Source organism: Cricetulus griseus, chromosome 2, assembly GCF_003668045.3.
Source record: "Cricetulus griseus strain 17A/GY chromosome 2, alternate assembly CriGri-PICRH-1.0, whole genome shotgun sequence".
NCBI classification, from domain to species: Eukaryota; Metazoa; Chordata; class Mammalia; order Rodentia; family Cricetidae; genus Cricetulus; species Cricetulus griseus.
The window spans coordinates 369,281,527-369,298,703 of NC_048595.1; the positions used below are offsets into that span (position 1 = coordinate 369,281,527).

At 35.8% G+C, this 17,177-nt stretch overlaps 1 protein-coding gene across 1 annotated transcript; it reads right to left on the reverse strand.

Annotated features, from left to right (window-relative positions):
• Positions 1-15,614: 15,614 nt before the first annotated feature.
• On the reverse strand, positions 15,615-16,553 carry LOC100751826 (olfactory receptor 2J3). Its single transcript, XM_027400026.1, has one exon. It carries the CDS (start codon positions 16,551-16,553, stop codon positions 15,615-15,617), a length of 939 nt encoding a protein of 312 aa, XP_027255827.1.
• Between the last annotated feature and the right edge of the window lie 624 nt (positions 16,554-17,177).

Here is a 17,177-nt window from a genome sequence, read left to right on the forward strand (position 1 = left end):
TATCAAAATCATCACAGCAAAGTTAATTAAAGCAAGTAATTAATTTCATGCACATGGGCTGCCTCCCCCTACAGTGGGGTTAAAGAGTTCAGCCTTGGTTGTGAGCAAGTTCATTGATAGAGGTTTCCAAATCGGGGACTTGGTGGGCAAAATAGGCAAGATTGTAGAAGCAGAACATCCTAACAAATTATTCCTAACGATTCTGAAACAAAGACATGATTACAGGTAGTCATAACAACAGATAGTTATAACAGGGTAGCCATAACAACCCTTTTGAAATAAAGGTATGGTTGTACAATGGTTATTAATTTTTTGAAACGAAGACATTATTGTCATTCCTGGAACAGACATACAAGCCATTTGTGGTTAAGGTTATAGGTAGAGCAAAGCCCAACCCTTGAGAAACAGGTTTAATCCTAAATGGGAGTTAACCCAGTTTGCCTCCATTTTAAGATGGATTTTAAGCCTAAGATGGAGGCAGGCTGTTTCTTCATAAGAAATCAGAGTCCAGTGAGTACATCCAGGAGCATGGAAGGGCTTTCAGGAAAGACAGAGGAAAGGACATATTTAGTCTGTGAGGGAGAGAATTACCCAGGTTACAGCCTAAGCTGCTACCACTACAAGTTGACTTTTTTCTGGGAAAGTAAGTGGAAGCAAGGGCACAGTAAAGAAACCACTGAAATGACTGCTCTATGGTTAGGGGAAAGTTTTTTTGTTGTAGGTAGTGGGGAGAGAGAACATCCAGAGGTATCTGGAAGACTCCAGAGTAGAGAGAAAAAGAAGCATACGGACTGTGGCTAGGGCTAGTTTAACAGGCCTAGAAAAATCACGCTGAGGAGATGGAAGTCTGTAAACTGGAACAAACTTTTAGGTTAGGATACAGGAGGAAAGGGGAAAGGCCAAGATCCTAGCTTGGACTTTGAAATACATGACAGGTTCATGTGAATAGGAAAAATTGAGTCTGGAAGCTAGCATGGGCTGAAATGTAAACATATGTATACATCAAGGGACCTGACCCTTGCTGGTAGCAGAAACCTGTTTCATTCATTCCCAAGGAATGTTGCATGTTAGCAACGGGAGTCTCCTCTATAATCCAGCTTCAGCTGAGTCAATACTGTCATTTGGGGGTACCCTTTGGACCTAAAAATCAGTAATATGGTATTTAAATTCTAAGAATAGGTTTGAATCACTACATTTGTTTATTCTCCTCTGGAGAAACATCACCAGTATCTCATAAATAATTAAATGGCTTTTTTCCACTTAATATATTACACACATTAAAAAAAAAACATAACTCATCAATACCTCTGACTCTTAGAAGATCCTTCTTGTCCTGCAGATTTCCAATCTTTCTTTGGAAAAATTAAATCTTCCATTAGTTATACAGTTATTGAATGACCTAGGATTTAAATCTTTTGTTTACTGAATTCTTTGTCTTCTCCAACATTATCATGTTTGTTTTGTTTTCCATGATCCCATGGCTAATGGGAGACCCTTCCTAATAAACTGTGGCAAAAGATGAATAAAATTATCTGTAGTTTCAACATTTTGGCTCTCAATAGCTCATGTTCTGTAAGTGCAACACTTACAGAAAGACACTGGGGTAGAAATAGGCTTCATCAGGAAAATGTGGAGAAGCCAGCTTGTGTCCAGGGCTTCTCAGCTAATCCTAACTTGTGGCAATGTGACAGTGTCAGTAAGGTAAAGGAAACCATCCTATTTTGCTGAGAGATGGGTCCAGGGAAACAAGTCCACACATTATTATATGGCTGAATTCAAAATAATTAATATAACAGTAATTTTTAAATAGTCCAAATTTAGAGATTACAGCCATTTGATTAAAGATAGAAATAATCTAATATTTTTTTAAAAAACTTGCTTTAGGTTGGAAACACATCATGGCAAATTGCTGTAATTACTTCCTCTGATACACAAATAGGCTTTTGGACAAAAGTTCCCCCAAAGCAGCCTTGCCTGCAAAGGCTGATTGACTAATTAGAACTGGAGTACTGTGGGGAGATTGGAATGTTACAGGTCTAGAGGCCAGTTACCTTATCTTGGACTAGTCCTAACCACTCCTCCACAACAGCCATATTTTGCCCATCTCTGTTTCTGAACTAACATCCTAAAACTAATAGAAAATTTTGAAATCTATTAACTTAGCTAAATGCTATCTTACACCATCCCAAAAGCTAAGAACACCATCAGATAGCATTTTGTGCCTACAGAAAAGTTTCCCCCCATCTTATTATAACCTACATCTGATGTACCCACCAATGTATTTTAATCTTGCTTTGATTTATTTTTTCTTTAAAACTTTAAAACTTCATGAAACTGTTTCTGCTTTTTAACATGGAATTTGAGTAACCTAAGTCTCTGTTACCAGGCCATGATAATTCAAAATGGATCCAGAGTAAATTATCTCTTAATTGCTTTAAAATGACAACTATGTTTTTTTGGGTCAACCGCCTCCATGACAGAATATCTTAACTAAAATGAACAAACTAGTAGCTGTGAGTTATTATTATCTATTTAATAAATTCTTATAAGGACAGGTTAACAACAAATCAAGAAAAGGGCAAACAACAGATGAAAATAAGAAAAGTACAAACGTATGGCGTGATTTCTTCATATTGAAGTGGTAGGGAATAACGTTACTTTTTGTTCTGTGGGTAAGTTCTTTTTTCTAAGGTTAAAATCTGTGTTGTAGAGCAAAAATTAGTGACTGTCCCCCACCACCAGCACTGACTGGAATTTTCCTATTCTGAGACTGTTACTTTTTATAACAGTATCCAGTACTCATGTAATGCCTGAAGCCTATTTACTCACATCTTAAGTCTGTTCAGATGCCCATTATTGTCTTACCATGCAATATCTCACCTGTGTGGCTGGCCTACTAGCTAGTATTGGTGTCCCTGAGAGCTCTAACAGTGCCTATACCTGATTCTGCTACAGAAGAGAGAGCCCTGGGGGCAGTAAAGTACTTGTTTGTAGCAAGAAGGTGAAAGTCTGAACTTTCAGTATATCCAGGGAGAGGTCTTATCTGAGGCCAAATGGAGACTATAGGAATAAAGAAGAACTGATTTCATTGGATGTAGCATTGGGAGTATAAATCTCAAAGAGTCAATTAATGCCCTTCAGGGACTTATGAGGTTACACTATTTCCCATGAATATCCTCCCCTTGACATTACACTACTATTGAACAGAGGTGGCAATAAATCTCTGGTCCAACTATCACTCTAAGTTGTGTTTACAAGAAAGAGGATGGATTGTAATGAAATTGTTAAAAATCTTCTCTGAGTCCTCAAACTGTTAAGAGCTGAATTTGATAGAAATAACATGAGGATTAATGTTATTTGACATGAAATAACATGAAATTCAGAACCAAATACAACTCAAAACACACTAAACATTAAATAAAAAACATAAAACAAAAACATTAAAATTGGATGTCCTAAACCTCAGACCCAAATTTTAAACCTTGACATAAGTAAGATTAATTAGTTTATTATAATAGTGAATTTGATTATTATTTGTTGTTGAATTAAAATTCTAAGAATTCAAAATAATTATTAGTAAAAAAAGTAAACACAATAGACAAAGAAGTCAGCTGGACTTTTATGACCTTTCTTTGTGCATGATCTAATCTAAGTAAATAATTGTAAGAAAAAATTCCTGTTATTCCAAATAAAACACAGTAACAAATTCACATGGAATTTGTGGTTTTCTTGGTTATTAAGACCATGGAGTATTGGTATTATTGACACAAAACCACAGCTCTCATCTTAAAGGAGATAAGAGATAGTTTATTCTAGAGAGTTTTAAGAGGTCATGGTCTAAGAATGAAGATGTAGATTCGCTCAAGTTCTGCATTCCAATATGGAAGCAGTTTCATGAAGTTTTACACTTCTACAGAAAAAGAGAAAGCTCTTAAATCAAGACAAAACTAAATCACACTGATGGGTTCATCAGAGATTCAGTTACAGCAAGATAGGGGAAGCTTTTCTACAGGCTCAATGTGCCATCTGATGACATTCTCATTTTTTTGGAATGGTGGAAGGTAGTAGTCTACTAAATTAATAGGTTCCAATGGTTTTTATCTATTAGCCACAGGGTGTTAGTTCTGCCAATGCAAAAACCACAGTCGTCATCTTAAAGGCAATAATTATTCTGAAGCCATTTGGAATGAAAAGAAAACAACATAACATCTTTAGAAATATAAAAATCTTACAAGTAACAATTTTATACTAAGAATACTTGGAAGAAATCATATGAATTTAATGTTATCCATTATATAAATGAGATAAAAATTTATAGAAGTATATATATTTAGAGTATTTTATTAAAAAAAACCTTAACAAAATCTATGTATATAACATTAAATTTTATAGCTTAATGAAATTTTATGAGTCTAAGAAATATTGTTTTATATAAACAATTAGCATTTTAAGTTTTATGAATCATCTATTATACCCAAAGATAATATTTTAATATGTGTTAAGATCTTTAAAATCCTGAAATTAATAAAGTAAAATGTATTTAACAGGTCTTAATGTATGATAACAATATTTAAATTTGTGAATCTTCATGTACATTTTCATTGTGCATACCAAAACTTTATTAAGTACATAGCAAAAAATGAATTTAATTTTTTTTACACAAACATAAGTAACAACCAAAAACATACAAAAACAATCATCATAGACACATATGACAGAATTATGTGAAATTAGGTACACCTGGCTCATAAAATATGGTAGAAAGTATATCTCTAGTTTTTAAAATATGAGAAAGGGTCATTAATACAAAGGTTCAAAAGGTAAAGTTTATTGAAAAAAGTATAGGGGGCTACTGAACTATAGTTACACCATCTTGTGAAAGCATTCCTAGGAATATTGTAATTGCTAAAACTACCTTGTGTAACAATTGAGCTCTTGTCACTTAGACCAGACATAAATATGTATGGGAACTGGTCTCTCAAGCAGCCATAAATTCTATACAAAGTGACCCTGAGTGAAATGTTAATTGTCTGACCATTTAACTGCTATCTCTCTGCTTCTGTAAACAACTCTTGATTGCTTCAAAGTACAGAGCTGCCCTTCAGTATATATCACAATTGCATTGGTTCCTTTAAAACTCAAGCCGGAGGTCTAGAGGTCAAGGCTGCTTCCAGTTTACTAATCTGCTTGGAGCACTCCCACTGGTGGCAAATAGAGTCCATTAGACTTATTCGGGTAACTCAGGAGTTTTTTCTCTTCATGTACGCCATAACATTTGGAGGCCCTTGGGGGATTGCTGAGGAAAAGATCTCTGACCCCTGAGGTAGGGTTCCTTCTAGGCAATTATAAGTGTTGACAGTTCTAGGGGAGGCCATCAAGATTACATTCTTCTGCCCCAGGAATTGACTACATCTCACTAACTACTTGTGGATCTATATTTGGAACCCCCAGAGGTAAGATAAACCTATGTTTGGGGTTTAAAATTAAACCTAGGTTTCAGGTTTCTTTTCTGGGTTGGAACACCAATCCTGGGACTTGTTGAAAAAGCTGAACATACTATAAGAGTTCCCAAGTCCAGGGTCAGGGCTGGGATGTGGCTGAACACCCTCAGGATCTGGTTTTTCTTGGTTGTTACCAATCTGTGGCATGTATTTTTGTTGTTTCTGACACTTGCAATACTCTTTTCCAGTTATAGGCATGTAGTAGAGAGGTGAGTCACCATGTGATCCCAGCAAGAGAGGATGCATGCCATTGGTATCCTCTGTAAGATAAGTCTTTATGAAATATATAAAGTAGTAGTTATGGTTGATAATTAAGACGGAGCCAGCAAATAAGAAATCCTAGGCATTGGCCAACAGCATTGTAACTAACATAAGACTCTATCTTATTTGGGGTCCTAACATGGCAGTTGAACTCAGGTGGCTGGCAGAAAGAGTTATCATTACACAAGCAGATATCAGAAAGCAAACATCAAGGATGCTCTCTCCTGATACTCCAGTGTTACCACAGAGTTGCCCACTGTGTCACCTCTGAGGCCTCCAAGCTGCTACTAGATGCCTCCTCACTAATAAGATGCTTTGATTCTCAGCTCCTTCCTGCAGCTTGTACTGTCTCTATACATGGCTGACCACTTGTTTCTCCTCATCTTCCCTTAGGAGATATCTGCTCTATATCTCAGCTGTCTGCTGCTAACTATTGCTTCTGGCCCATGTCTTTAATCTCTTATCCCTGAGCTTTCTTTGTTGTCTGCTTGCCCTAGTCCTTCCCCTTGCTCATCAGAGTCAAATTTTGTAGGGATTCTGGTGTCCTTTAGGTATGGATAATATTGAAATATTGTTTAATGCTCTTCTACTTTACTAAAAAACTATCTCAGGAGTTGGGTTATGGACCAAATTCTCTCAATACAAGCATGGTTGTTTAAATGTTTTCTAACCAGACATGCCACAGGGCATTAACAGAGAAAGTGGAGCAAAACAAAACATCCCAGAAAAAGACTCTATGTGCTTTTAACAAATAAAAAGTGCAGACTATTTCCAGTAGAGATTACTGCTTCTCATCTCATTCTCTTTTGGTTTCATTTACTGCTCTAAAACTTTTGCTAAAGTATAAACTTTATCTCAGTATTTGTAAGACTATTGTGCAAGCTTTCTGTACCTTGATATTTGTAAGTTTATTGGAATGGTAAAAAAAAATCTGTAAAAGCTGTAACATAAAGTTAACTTAGAGCTTGTAACAAAAAGGGTTAGTAGTTAAAATATATAACATATGTTATTTTAAAGGGACATTTTGTCTAATAGGCTCATCCTAGAATAAATAGAAATCATGGGTTTGCCATGATCTTGGGTGATGATCCCATGAAGGTAGAAGCATCCTTATGGCTGTCAGACATCTTTATTAAGGTTAAAGAGAGCATAAGTATATGCAATATGACTTCATCACCATCTTGATTATGGTGACCACATAGTATAAACCAATTAAGGCAGCACCCATAAAACTTCTTAGTACTGTTGAGCCCCCTGCTTATCATTGTGTCTCATTTTTAAACTAAGGAGGTCACAACAGGTCTCCAAATATAGTTTGGATTAGTGCAGGGACTTAGTCCAACTACGGAAGGTTGAGCTGGAAGGGTACGTGCTCCATTCACCTGTTTTCCAGCCTCCCAGAATCCCAGAGACAATCAGATGCAACAGAGAGTCTAGTCAAGCAGCAACTTGTTTATTGCCCCACAGCAAGCATCTTTTAATGCTAAAAACTGCAGAGCAGAAAAACAGCCAGCCAATGGTTTTAAAGGTCAGCCTATCATGTGCCTATGTGCCATGTACCTAGTGGACATGAGTCATTCATGCAGTGACTTCATCTGGTTCAATCTTGGCAATCAATCATCCTTTTTAGTAAACATCTCAGGACATGCCCTCCTGACTTCCCCTCAGGGCCATCTTTAACTGGATCATATGCCCTTCAGATTAGGATGAATTTTTGTGTGATAATTTTTGTCTTGAGAGTGAAAATAACAGACGATGACAAAACCATAAACAAGTTTTATGGAAAATTTGACTTTAAATCAACATATATTTGATGAATAAGGTATATTTGTTTAGGGTTTATAAATTCCTAAGGCTATAAAGGTCTACTCCAGTTAATAGAACCCGAAATAGAGATGTATGTCTAATCACATACATATTTGATAATTGTGTTCAACACCAGGGTTCTAGAAATTTTTAAGTTAGGAAAAACTTATGTTTGATATAAAGTTTCCTGGGTAAACTCATTGGGGAGGGCCTCTTGAAAGTCCTGATGTCAAATGTGGTCCAGTCATTCCCAGTTACTGTGGAGGACAATCCTCCCCAGAACAATTAGGAAATCCAGTGCCTATTGTAAAATATCATACTGCTCTGAATGGTAGAGTAGCTTTGGAGAATGAATAAAAAATTCAAGGAGGCAACAAAACCTGTATATTTGGTAGACTACTATAAATGACCAAAGACCAAACCTAAGAGTACAGATAAATAACATTATACTTGAGGGCTTGCTTACACTGGGCTGGTCATACCATTATAATGCAAGAATCTTGGCATCCAAGTTGGCCTCTTCAGGAGGTAGATGTTGGATTCTTAGGGATCAGAATCCTATCTCAGGTAAAAGAGCATGAGACAGGTTGAATGTATAGGGCCAGAAGGACAAAGAGGAAGGCTGAGGCCATATGTGGCTAATATAGCAATAAATCTATTGGGTTCTGATCTGTTGCAGCAGTAGAATACCCAGATTAACTTTCCTCCAGTATCAGAAATTAACCATAAAAACTCATGTTTATGGAAAAATATTGTAAAGGCACTATATAAAACAGACACCAACAATCCCAGGCTGTATAAAAACAGAATACAAGTGTCAAACTAACAGAGGAACCAAAACTCTATCCTAAATGTAGCTAACTGATGAACCTGACTGGGTGGGCCAATGGCCTATGATTTCTGAGAATTTAGAGGCTGTAGAAAAGCTGGTTCAGGAACAGCTAAATCCCAGACATACTGAAGAATCTACCAGCCCTAAGAATTCTCCTGTATTTGTTATTAAAAAGAAAACGGAGAATACTTACAGACCTGAGAGTCATCAATAATGTAATATAGACAATGGGCTATCTACAGCCTGGAATGCCCTTGCCTTCTCTGATACCCAAAGAATGGCCTATTATAGTTATTGATTTAAAAGAATGTTTCTTAACTATACATTTACAAGAAAGAGATAAGGAAAAATTTGCCTTCACGGTGCCTACTTACAACAATTCTCAGCCAGTCAAGAGATACAAATGGAAGGTCCTACCAGAGGGAATGTTAAATAGCCCCACCCTGTGCCAATATTTTGTGCAAAAATCATTGGCAATAATTCAGAAACAATGTCCACAATCTATAATTTACCATTATATGGATGATATGTTATTGGCTGATTCTAAGGCAGAAATGTTTAAAGTAAAGGAAGTATTACCATTGGGGATTACGAATTGACCCAAAATACAAAGATGAGATTCTATCAATTATTTAGTATATAAAATAGGTCTACAGAAAATTAGACCACAAAAAAGTACAGATCATAAGAGAGCTATATCAGACTCTTAGTGATCTACAAAAATTGCTAGGAGAGATTTCCCAGCTACAGACTATTATTGGAGAAGGACATGGTCTAAAAATTTTGAAATAGACCCTAAAAGGGGACAAGGACTTAAATAGTCCAAGAACATTATCATCTGAAGCTGAAAAAGAATTGGAATGGGTAGAAAAGAGAATACAAGAAGCACATGTGGACCTTGTAGATCCAAAGCTCAACTGCATTCTGGTTATGTTACCATCTAGGGAACACTCTTCAGGGATTCTGATGCAAAGGGAAGATATCATATTAGAATGGATATTTCTACCACATAAGCAGAATAAAAATTTAAAACATATATAGAAATTTCTGATTTGATTTTAAAAGGAAAATTAAGACTTCATCAACTGACAGGAATGGACCCAAGAGAAATGATAGGACCTTTAACTAATGAGGAGATTTCCTCCCTATGGAAAGATAATGAATAATGACAAAGCTCTTGCAGTAATTTTGGGGGAAAGATTAGTAACAATTATCCCAAAATTGAGAAACTAAAATTCATAAAAAAATTTGGATCTTTTCACACAGTGCAAGGAAAACATCAATCTCTGGAATCCCTATTTCTACACTGATGCAAGCAAATCAGGTAAGGCAGGATATAAATCCAGAGACAGAGGGAAAGTGGTTCAAAGCCCTTACAACTCTGTACAGAAGACAGAATTGTATGGTATTCTCATGGTACTTACAGATTTTACAGAACCTCTCAATATAGTTATCAACTCTCAAATATGCAGAGAGAGTCATCTTACACATTGAAACTTCTGAATTTGTTCCTGATGATACAGAATTAGGTTTGTTATTTATACAATTACAAGAAATAATCAGGAATAGGACCTATCCCATATAGATAACACACATAAGATCCTGTACAGGCAGGGGCTGGAGAGATGGCTCAGTGGTTAAGAGCACTGACTGCTGTTCCAGAGGTCCTGAGTTCAATTCCCAGCAACCACATGGTGGCTCACAACCATCCATTATAAGACCTGGTGCCCTCTTCTGGTATGCAGATGTGCATGGAAGCAGAATGCTGTATAGATAATAAATAAATAAATAAATAAATAAATAAATAAAATCTTTTAAAAAAAGAACCTGTACAAGTCTGCCAGGTCCTCTAGCACAAGGTAATGATGAAATTGATAGATTATTAATAGGAAGTGTGCTGGAGGCCTCAAATTTTCATTAAAAACACCATGTAAATAGCAAAGGTTTGAAAAAGGACTTTTCTATCACTTGGCAACAAGCTAAGGAAATAGTTTTTTAAAATGTCCTACTTGTTCCTTCTATAGCCAAACTCATTTACCAGCAGGTAGTAACCCTAAAGGTATACATAGAAATGAAATTTGGCAAATGCATGTGTTTCATTTTGCAGAATTTGGAAAATTAATGTATGTACACCACACAATGGACACATTTTAAGGATTTCAATTGGCAACTACTACAAGCTCTGAAAGGGATGATTCTGTTATTATATATCTATTAAAAGTAATGTCTGTTATGGGTATACCTGCACAAATAAAAACTGACAATGTTCCAGCATATGTCTCCAGTAAATTGAAACAGTTTTTAAAAAATATTATAACACAAAGCATATTGCAGGTATACCACACAATCCTACAGGGCAAGCAGTTGTTGAAAGATCTAAACACACCTTAAAGGAAATGTTCTATAAGCAGGCAGGGGGAACCAAGACCTTCAAAAACATATTGCATAATGCTTTACCAAACTTGAAATTTCTTGATGCTAATGAGAAAGGAAAAACTGCTCAGAAAGATGTTGGACAACAGAAAAAAACTTCTGAGCTAAATCAGCTGGTGTACTTCAAGGATGTGTTGATCTCAGAATGAAAACTAGGATATGTGCTGCATTGGGAAAGGGGTTTTGCCTTTGTATCTATAGAAGAAGAAAGTCTATGGATACAATCAAAGATAATCAAGATCCAATTTGAACAGGAGAAACCCCTTGATGAGGAGAAATGATATGTCATCCACCAAGGTAAAGCCACAAGTTGTAAGGAAGCCTCACAAAAGTGGGGAAGTGTTCTGTTTTTGTCTTTACTGGAAAACAGAAAATGCCTATCTTCAAGAAGTGAAAAGACATTGGAAATATAGATGCCTAAAGAAGGAAGAATAGCTATCCAGAAAAAAATCATCAAACAAAGAAGAATCTGACTTATGGTACCATATCTATACAGCATGAAATCTATCTACCTAAACACCTATATCTCCTTACTTCCCAGTACAGTAGTAGTCCGAAATCACATAAAAATCAAAGCTGACTTTGGAGTTGGACTGTGGCTCTCCTTCTCTAAATCCAACCATGTTGTTAAAAAGAAAAATTCAGAGTTTCTGTCTCATATCAGAAGAGCCAACTGGTGTGAGACAAAAGAAAACAAAATCCAGGAACTATTATTGTCAAAACTCTGTTGTCTCTCAAAAAATCCAAATTTTTCTCATACTTATTTTCCTCCTTATTTATACCTTTTCCAGTATGCATACCTATAAAATTTAAACTTTCTGTGTTGATATTAATATTTAAGTCTTCCACAGTGAACAATAAAATTTCCTAACAGTAATCTTTGAAGTCTCCAGAAAGAAGATGGGGTCCCACTACACTGATTCCACTTGACTCAACTTGAAGTCTTTGAACTAGTATACACCACTCAAGGATCGGTTTGAGACTAAACTGCTCTAGACAATTCCAGACTAACTAGCTGAGATGGTGCAACTTCTTATAACACTCTGCCAAGAGCTTTAGATAAGAACTTCAGACAAGCATCACTGGCTACTCAGAGACGGGCTACAAATGTTACAGCTAGTCCTCTTGATAATTAACCATTGCTTTAGGTTTTTTCCTACAGGATCCATGATGATGTGTATGGATCACATGCAAATACTAGGACATTTTACGTAATGAATGAGTAGTCTCAGGTTGGGTACTTATGAGGATTTTCACATTTAATTTTTTAAACTCTTGATCCTGAGGTCTCAGTGGCTTCACATATCCTGAGTTTTAATTATTTTATATGGAGTCATAGATATGTGTTAGCACTGATCACTTGGGATTGGATAACTTATTAGAGGGGTTGTCCTTGGAGAAAACTAATTTACCCTCTCTCAGAAACTATTGATTGCCTGTAGGTCTTCATTTACTGGGTAAGCCTCATGAAATTTCATCCATCCATGTTTGCAGTTCCACTGGTGGTATCATTCAGTTGGTCTTGTTTAGTCTCCTGTTTTGTTCAGATATCAGGGATGCAACTTTCCTGTCATGTCTACAGGACATGTCTATATAGTAACTAAAAAAAATCACTTAATTTCATAAAGGAAATTAAATCAAATCATTACCCCCAAGGCCTCTAAATCTACTTTTTGTAAATTTTACTCAAACACATGGCTTACCACCCTTAAACTACCATTTTCTCTCATATAAACCAAATCATGTACTAAAATAATTTTATTCTTATAGTCTTAGGTACCTTCTGTCTTATGGGTTTTTATTTTTGTGTGATGGAAATTCCAGATGTCCATCTATTTTTTTTCAATTTAATTTTTTTAAAGAATTTCTGCATTTACATCATTTCTTCTATTTCTTGATTTTTACACACACACACACACACACACACACACACACACACACACACACACACACACCCTACTGAGTCTACTTAGTGTTGTCCACATATATGTGTGTTTAGTACTGACTGCCTGGGATTGGATAACCTAACAAGGTTGAAGAAAACTTATTTTCTCATTCTCAGGATCCATTAATGAAATCTTAATTTAGTGGTTGAGATTTGCGAAGTTTTATTCAATGATGTTAGCTTGTCCACTATTGTGTTCATTATGCAGTGCTTGTTTAGGCAACTATATTGTTCAGATTTTGTGAGTGAAAAATTCCCTTTCATGTCTACAAGACACTATCTAACAGCAGATACCCTGGTTCTATGGGTCTTACAATCTCTCATTTCCCTAATCCCTTCTTCTGATATGATCCTTGAGTCTGAGGTATAAGGCTTCCTTTGCAGATGTATCAACTTGGGTTTGTTACTCCATGGATACTTTTTCTTTCTTTATAGTTGCCCTGTTGTGAATCTCTGTGATAGTCTCTGTATGCTGAAATAAGAAGCTTCTTTGGTGCAGGAAAAAATACACAATTGTCTGTGGTGTAAGACTAAGTATTTAGAATATAGTTAGAAATTATATCTGTTAAAGAAAATGCCAGTAGTAGGTTCTCCTCTTAAATCTGTGATTGTGGCCCTAATTCTATTATTAATCAGGATTCAATGCCAATTAGATAGCTGTTGGTTACCCTCAAGATATAAGTGTCACTACCATACCACTGGAGAAATCTTAGTCTGACAGTCATTCTTGTTGTTTATAGGCTTTTCAGCTGGGCAGGACTACAGATTGCTTCTTTCCCTTGGAATTTTGCATAGTATCTTCCAATACTATAGAAGTTAATCCTTAGGAAGAAGTCTCCCAGGTCAGCTACAAGTTGATTCCTCCAAAATGTGTGGTATTTTCTGCAATATATCCTGACCTAATGTAAAATGAATATAGCCTGCTGTGTGTGATAGAAATTATATTTGCTTCTGGAACAAAATAAAACAAGAGGAGACTAATTAAACATTCAAAAAGTGAAGAAATACAAAGTTTTCTTGGAGCAGATCACATAAGTTTTAATATATAATAGGAAAACATAGTGTATTAGGGTTTCCATTGCTGTGAGGTAACACCATGACCACTATAACACTTATAAAAGAAAATATTTAATTGTAGCTGGTTTACAGTTTCAGAGGTTTAGTCCATTATTGTCATGGTAGGAAGCAAGACAGTGTGAAGGTAGACATGGTGCTGGAGAAGTATCTGAGAGTTCTAAATCTTTATCTGCATGGATCAGAAAGAGACTGTGAAACACACTGGGAATAGCTTGAGCATATGAGAGCTAAAAGCCTGCCCTTACAGTGACATACTTCCTCAAAAAAGGCACACATATTCCAACAAGTCCACACCTCCTAATAGCTCTACTCCCTTTGGGCCTATGGGGGCCATTTTATTCAACCACCACATATGGTAATAAATATGTGGCCATAGAAAACTGGCCATCCAGACAATCCAGCATCAGTGATATATGGATGCAATGAGAGACCTTGCCTCAATCAATAAACATAGAAAGCAATCAAGGAAGACACCTGAAATTCAAATCAACCTTGGGCCTCCACATTCATGTGTACAGAAATGATTCTACACACAAGTGAACACACATTCAGACAAGCACTCACGTTACACACATGCATATTCAAATAAATTTACTTGGACTACAAATGAATTGAGCTGTTTAGTCATCACTGTTACAGGATACAGTCAGTTTACAAAGGGCAGCTGTAGTACACAGCACTGACTGTGTTATTCAAAACTACGCAACTCTCAAAAGTAAACTTAGCAAAAGACATAGAAATAACACTTGGAATGAAAGAAATATCAAATAATAAAGGTTATAGGTTACTAGTTCTCAAATTGTTCCATAATTTAATGTTCATGAAAAATCTAGGAGCCTAATTTAAAGAATACATTTTAGTTCCTTAAAACTAAAGCTTTTCTCTTTTGAAAGTATTTTTAAAAGAACAAAAAAAATCTAGAGATTAGAGGAAAAAATGTAAAACATCTATTTGACCAAAGAATTATTATATATTTGTGTATGTGTGTGTGTCTGCTACAGTATAGTATAATACATATAGTATACTATAACTTATACAACCCTAAAATGTACATAAACATAAAACCATAAAATGTCCATTGTTTAATGAAGTTTTATGTGAATCATTCCCTAATAATTCTAGCCATTTTAATATTTTTATTTAAAATCCAATGCCCCAAACTAAAGAACTACAACATAATGCTATTTTTAAAAGCAAGGTGCTGATAGGTGGAAATATAAGTCACCCTAATTTATTCCATTCAACATAATTTCACTATGTCACAAAGCTCACTAAATCAAATTAAGTTATTTATTTCTTTTGATTTATTTTAATTACTAGCATCATCATACACTCAACTCAACAATAGACACATATTCTACATTTACCTTAATTTGTTAGCATGTGCCCCATGACAAACCAAAATTTATACAGGAATTTCCTCTTTTAATTCAGATTGCAATTTTATCCATAAGAGAGCTCTATTTAGTTAAAAGGTATGCCGCATCCATCTAAAGTACTAAGAATCCCGAAATCTAAAAGAAAATAAGCACATAATAAGATTTAAAAGTAAAGTCAGTAGGGAATATGTTCCTGAGTAAAATAGACAAATGAAGGGATGAACTACTTGGAACAGATTTCTGATTGTGTTGTTTAAAGTAGAAAGTTTCTAAGATTCACATATCTTTTTATGACCAGGAGAAATTGCAAAAAAGAAGTGTCTTTTATGACGGATCAGACCTTTTTTTTTAATCAACGACTGCACAGTAGGAGACTTCTCTCATAACTCCCTTTCATGACCAGTCACCCTTCTTATTGCCCCTCTGACATCTTTGTTTCTTAGGGTATAGATGAGAGGATTCAGGCTAGGTGTGACAACAGTATAAAATAGGGCAATGAACTTTGCTTGATCTTGAGAATTTTCTGTTGGAGGTTGAAGATAAATGCACATAATTGGAATGAAAAATAGAGAAACAACAGTAAGATGGGCTCCGCAGGTCCCAAAAACTTTCTGAAGTCGAGTGGTTGACTGCATTCTTAGGACAGTGCATGCAATGGCACCATAAGAGCTTAGAATGAGAATAAGTGGTATAACAACAAAAATGGCACTCATGACCATGAGGGTCAGCTCATTTGCACGGATATCAACACAGGATAAGCGCAACAGTGCTGGGACTTCACAGAAGAAGTGGTCCACTTGGCGATGTCCACACAGGGGTACCCAGAAGGTAAAGGAAGAATGAAGTGCTGAGGTGGTAAAGCCACTTACCCAGGATGCTGCAGCCAGCAGGTGGCAGAAACGAGGATTCATGAGGACAGAGTAATGCAAGGGTTTGCACACAGCTGCATAGCGGTCATAGGACATCACCACCAACAGAACACACTCTGTGGTACCCAGTGCAAGGACAAAATAGAGTTGCAGCATGCATCCAGCATAAGATATTGTCTTCTCTGGACCCCAGAGGTTGAACAGCAGCTGAGGGACAGAGCTGGTGGTGTAGCAGAGATCCAGAGCAGAGAGATTTGAGAGGAAGAAGTACATAGGGGTGTGCAGGTGGGAATCTAGGTATGACAGGATGATGATAAAGAGATTGCCTGTCAGTGTAATCAAGTAGAATATCAAGATCACCACAAAGAGAACAACTTCTAGATTAGGCCATTTAGAAAAACCCAGAAGAATAAAGTGCCCTTCCCAACTTGCATTGAAATTTTCTACCATTTCTCATTTTCTTTTGTTTTATCTTCAGTTCTAGGAAAATTTGAACATGAAGAGAAAGAATTGCAGTAAATAATTGATAAAATAATTTATTAGCAACCTTATATATTCATATATGCACACATATATAAACATTCCCATGACTATATCTCATATATTCATATATGCATGTGATTTTCATATATATATGAAGTGTATGCTAATATTATTAATTAACAATCCAAATATTAATTAGTAAATATTCATATATGCATATAAATGTACATAAAAAGTTAATGAGTGGTGAAGACAAAAGTTTTCCAAGAATTAATAGCCAAACTAAGAATTAGCCAAACTATTAGTAAATCAAATGGCATTACTGACATGAGTGTATGCAACACTAGCTGGTATGTTTTCAGTGGACAATACAATTACATGGTGTTTGCCATCCTTTTACAAATCAGTTATTAATTACAAAACGAAAATTAGGAAATTTTATGTTACAGAGATCTATTAGATTCCTCCATAATCATATGATTCTAGAGAATGTCAGTGTTTTGAGAAACCAATACTATATGGCTGAAGCTGGAATATTTTGAACAGGATATCATGTCATTGAAATGACATTCCTGCCCAGAAGATACAACT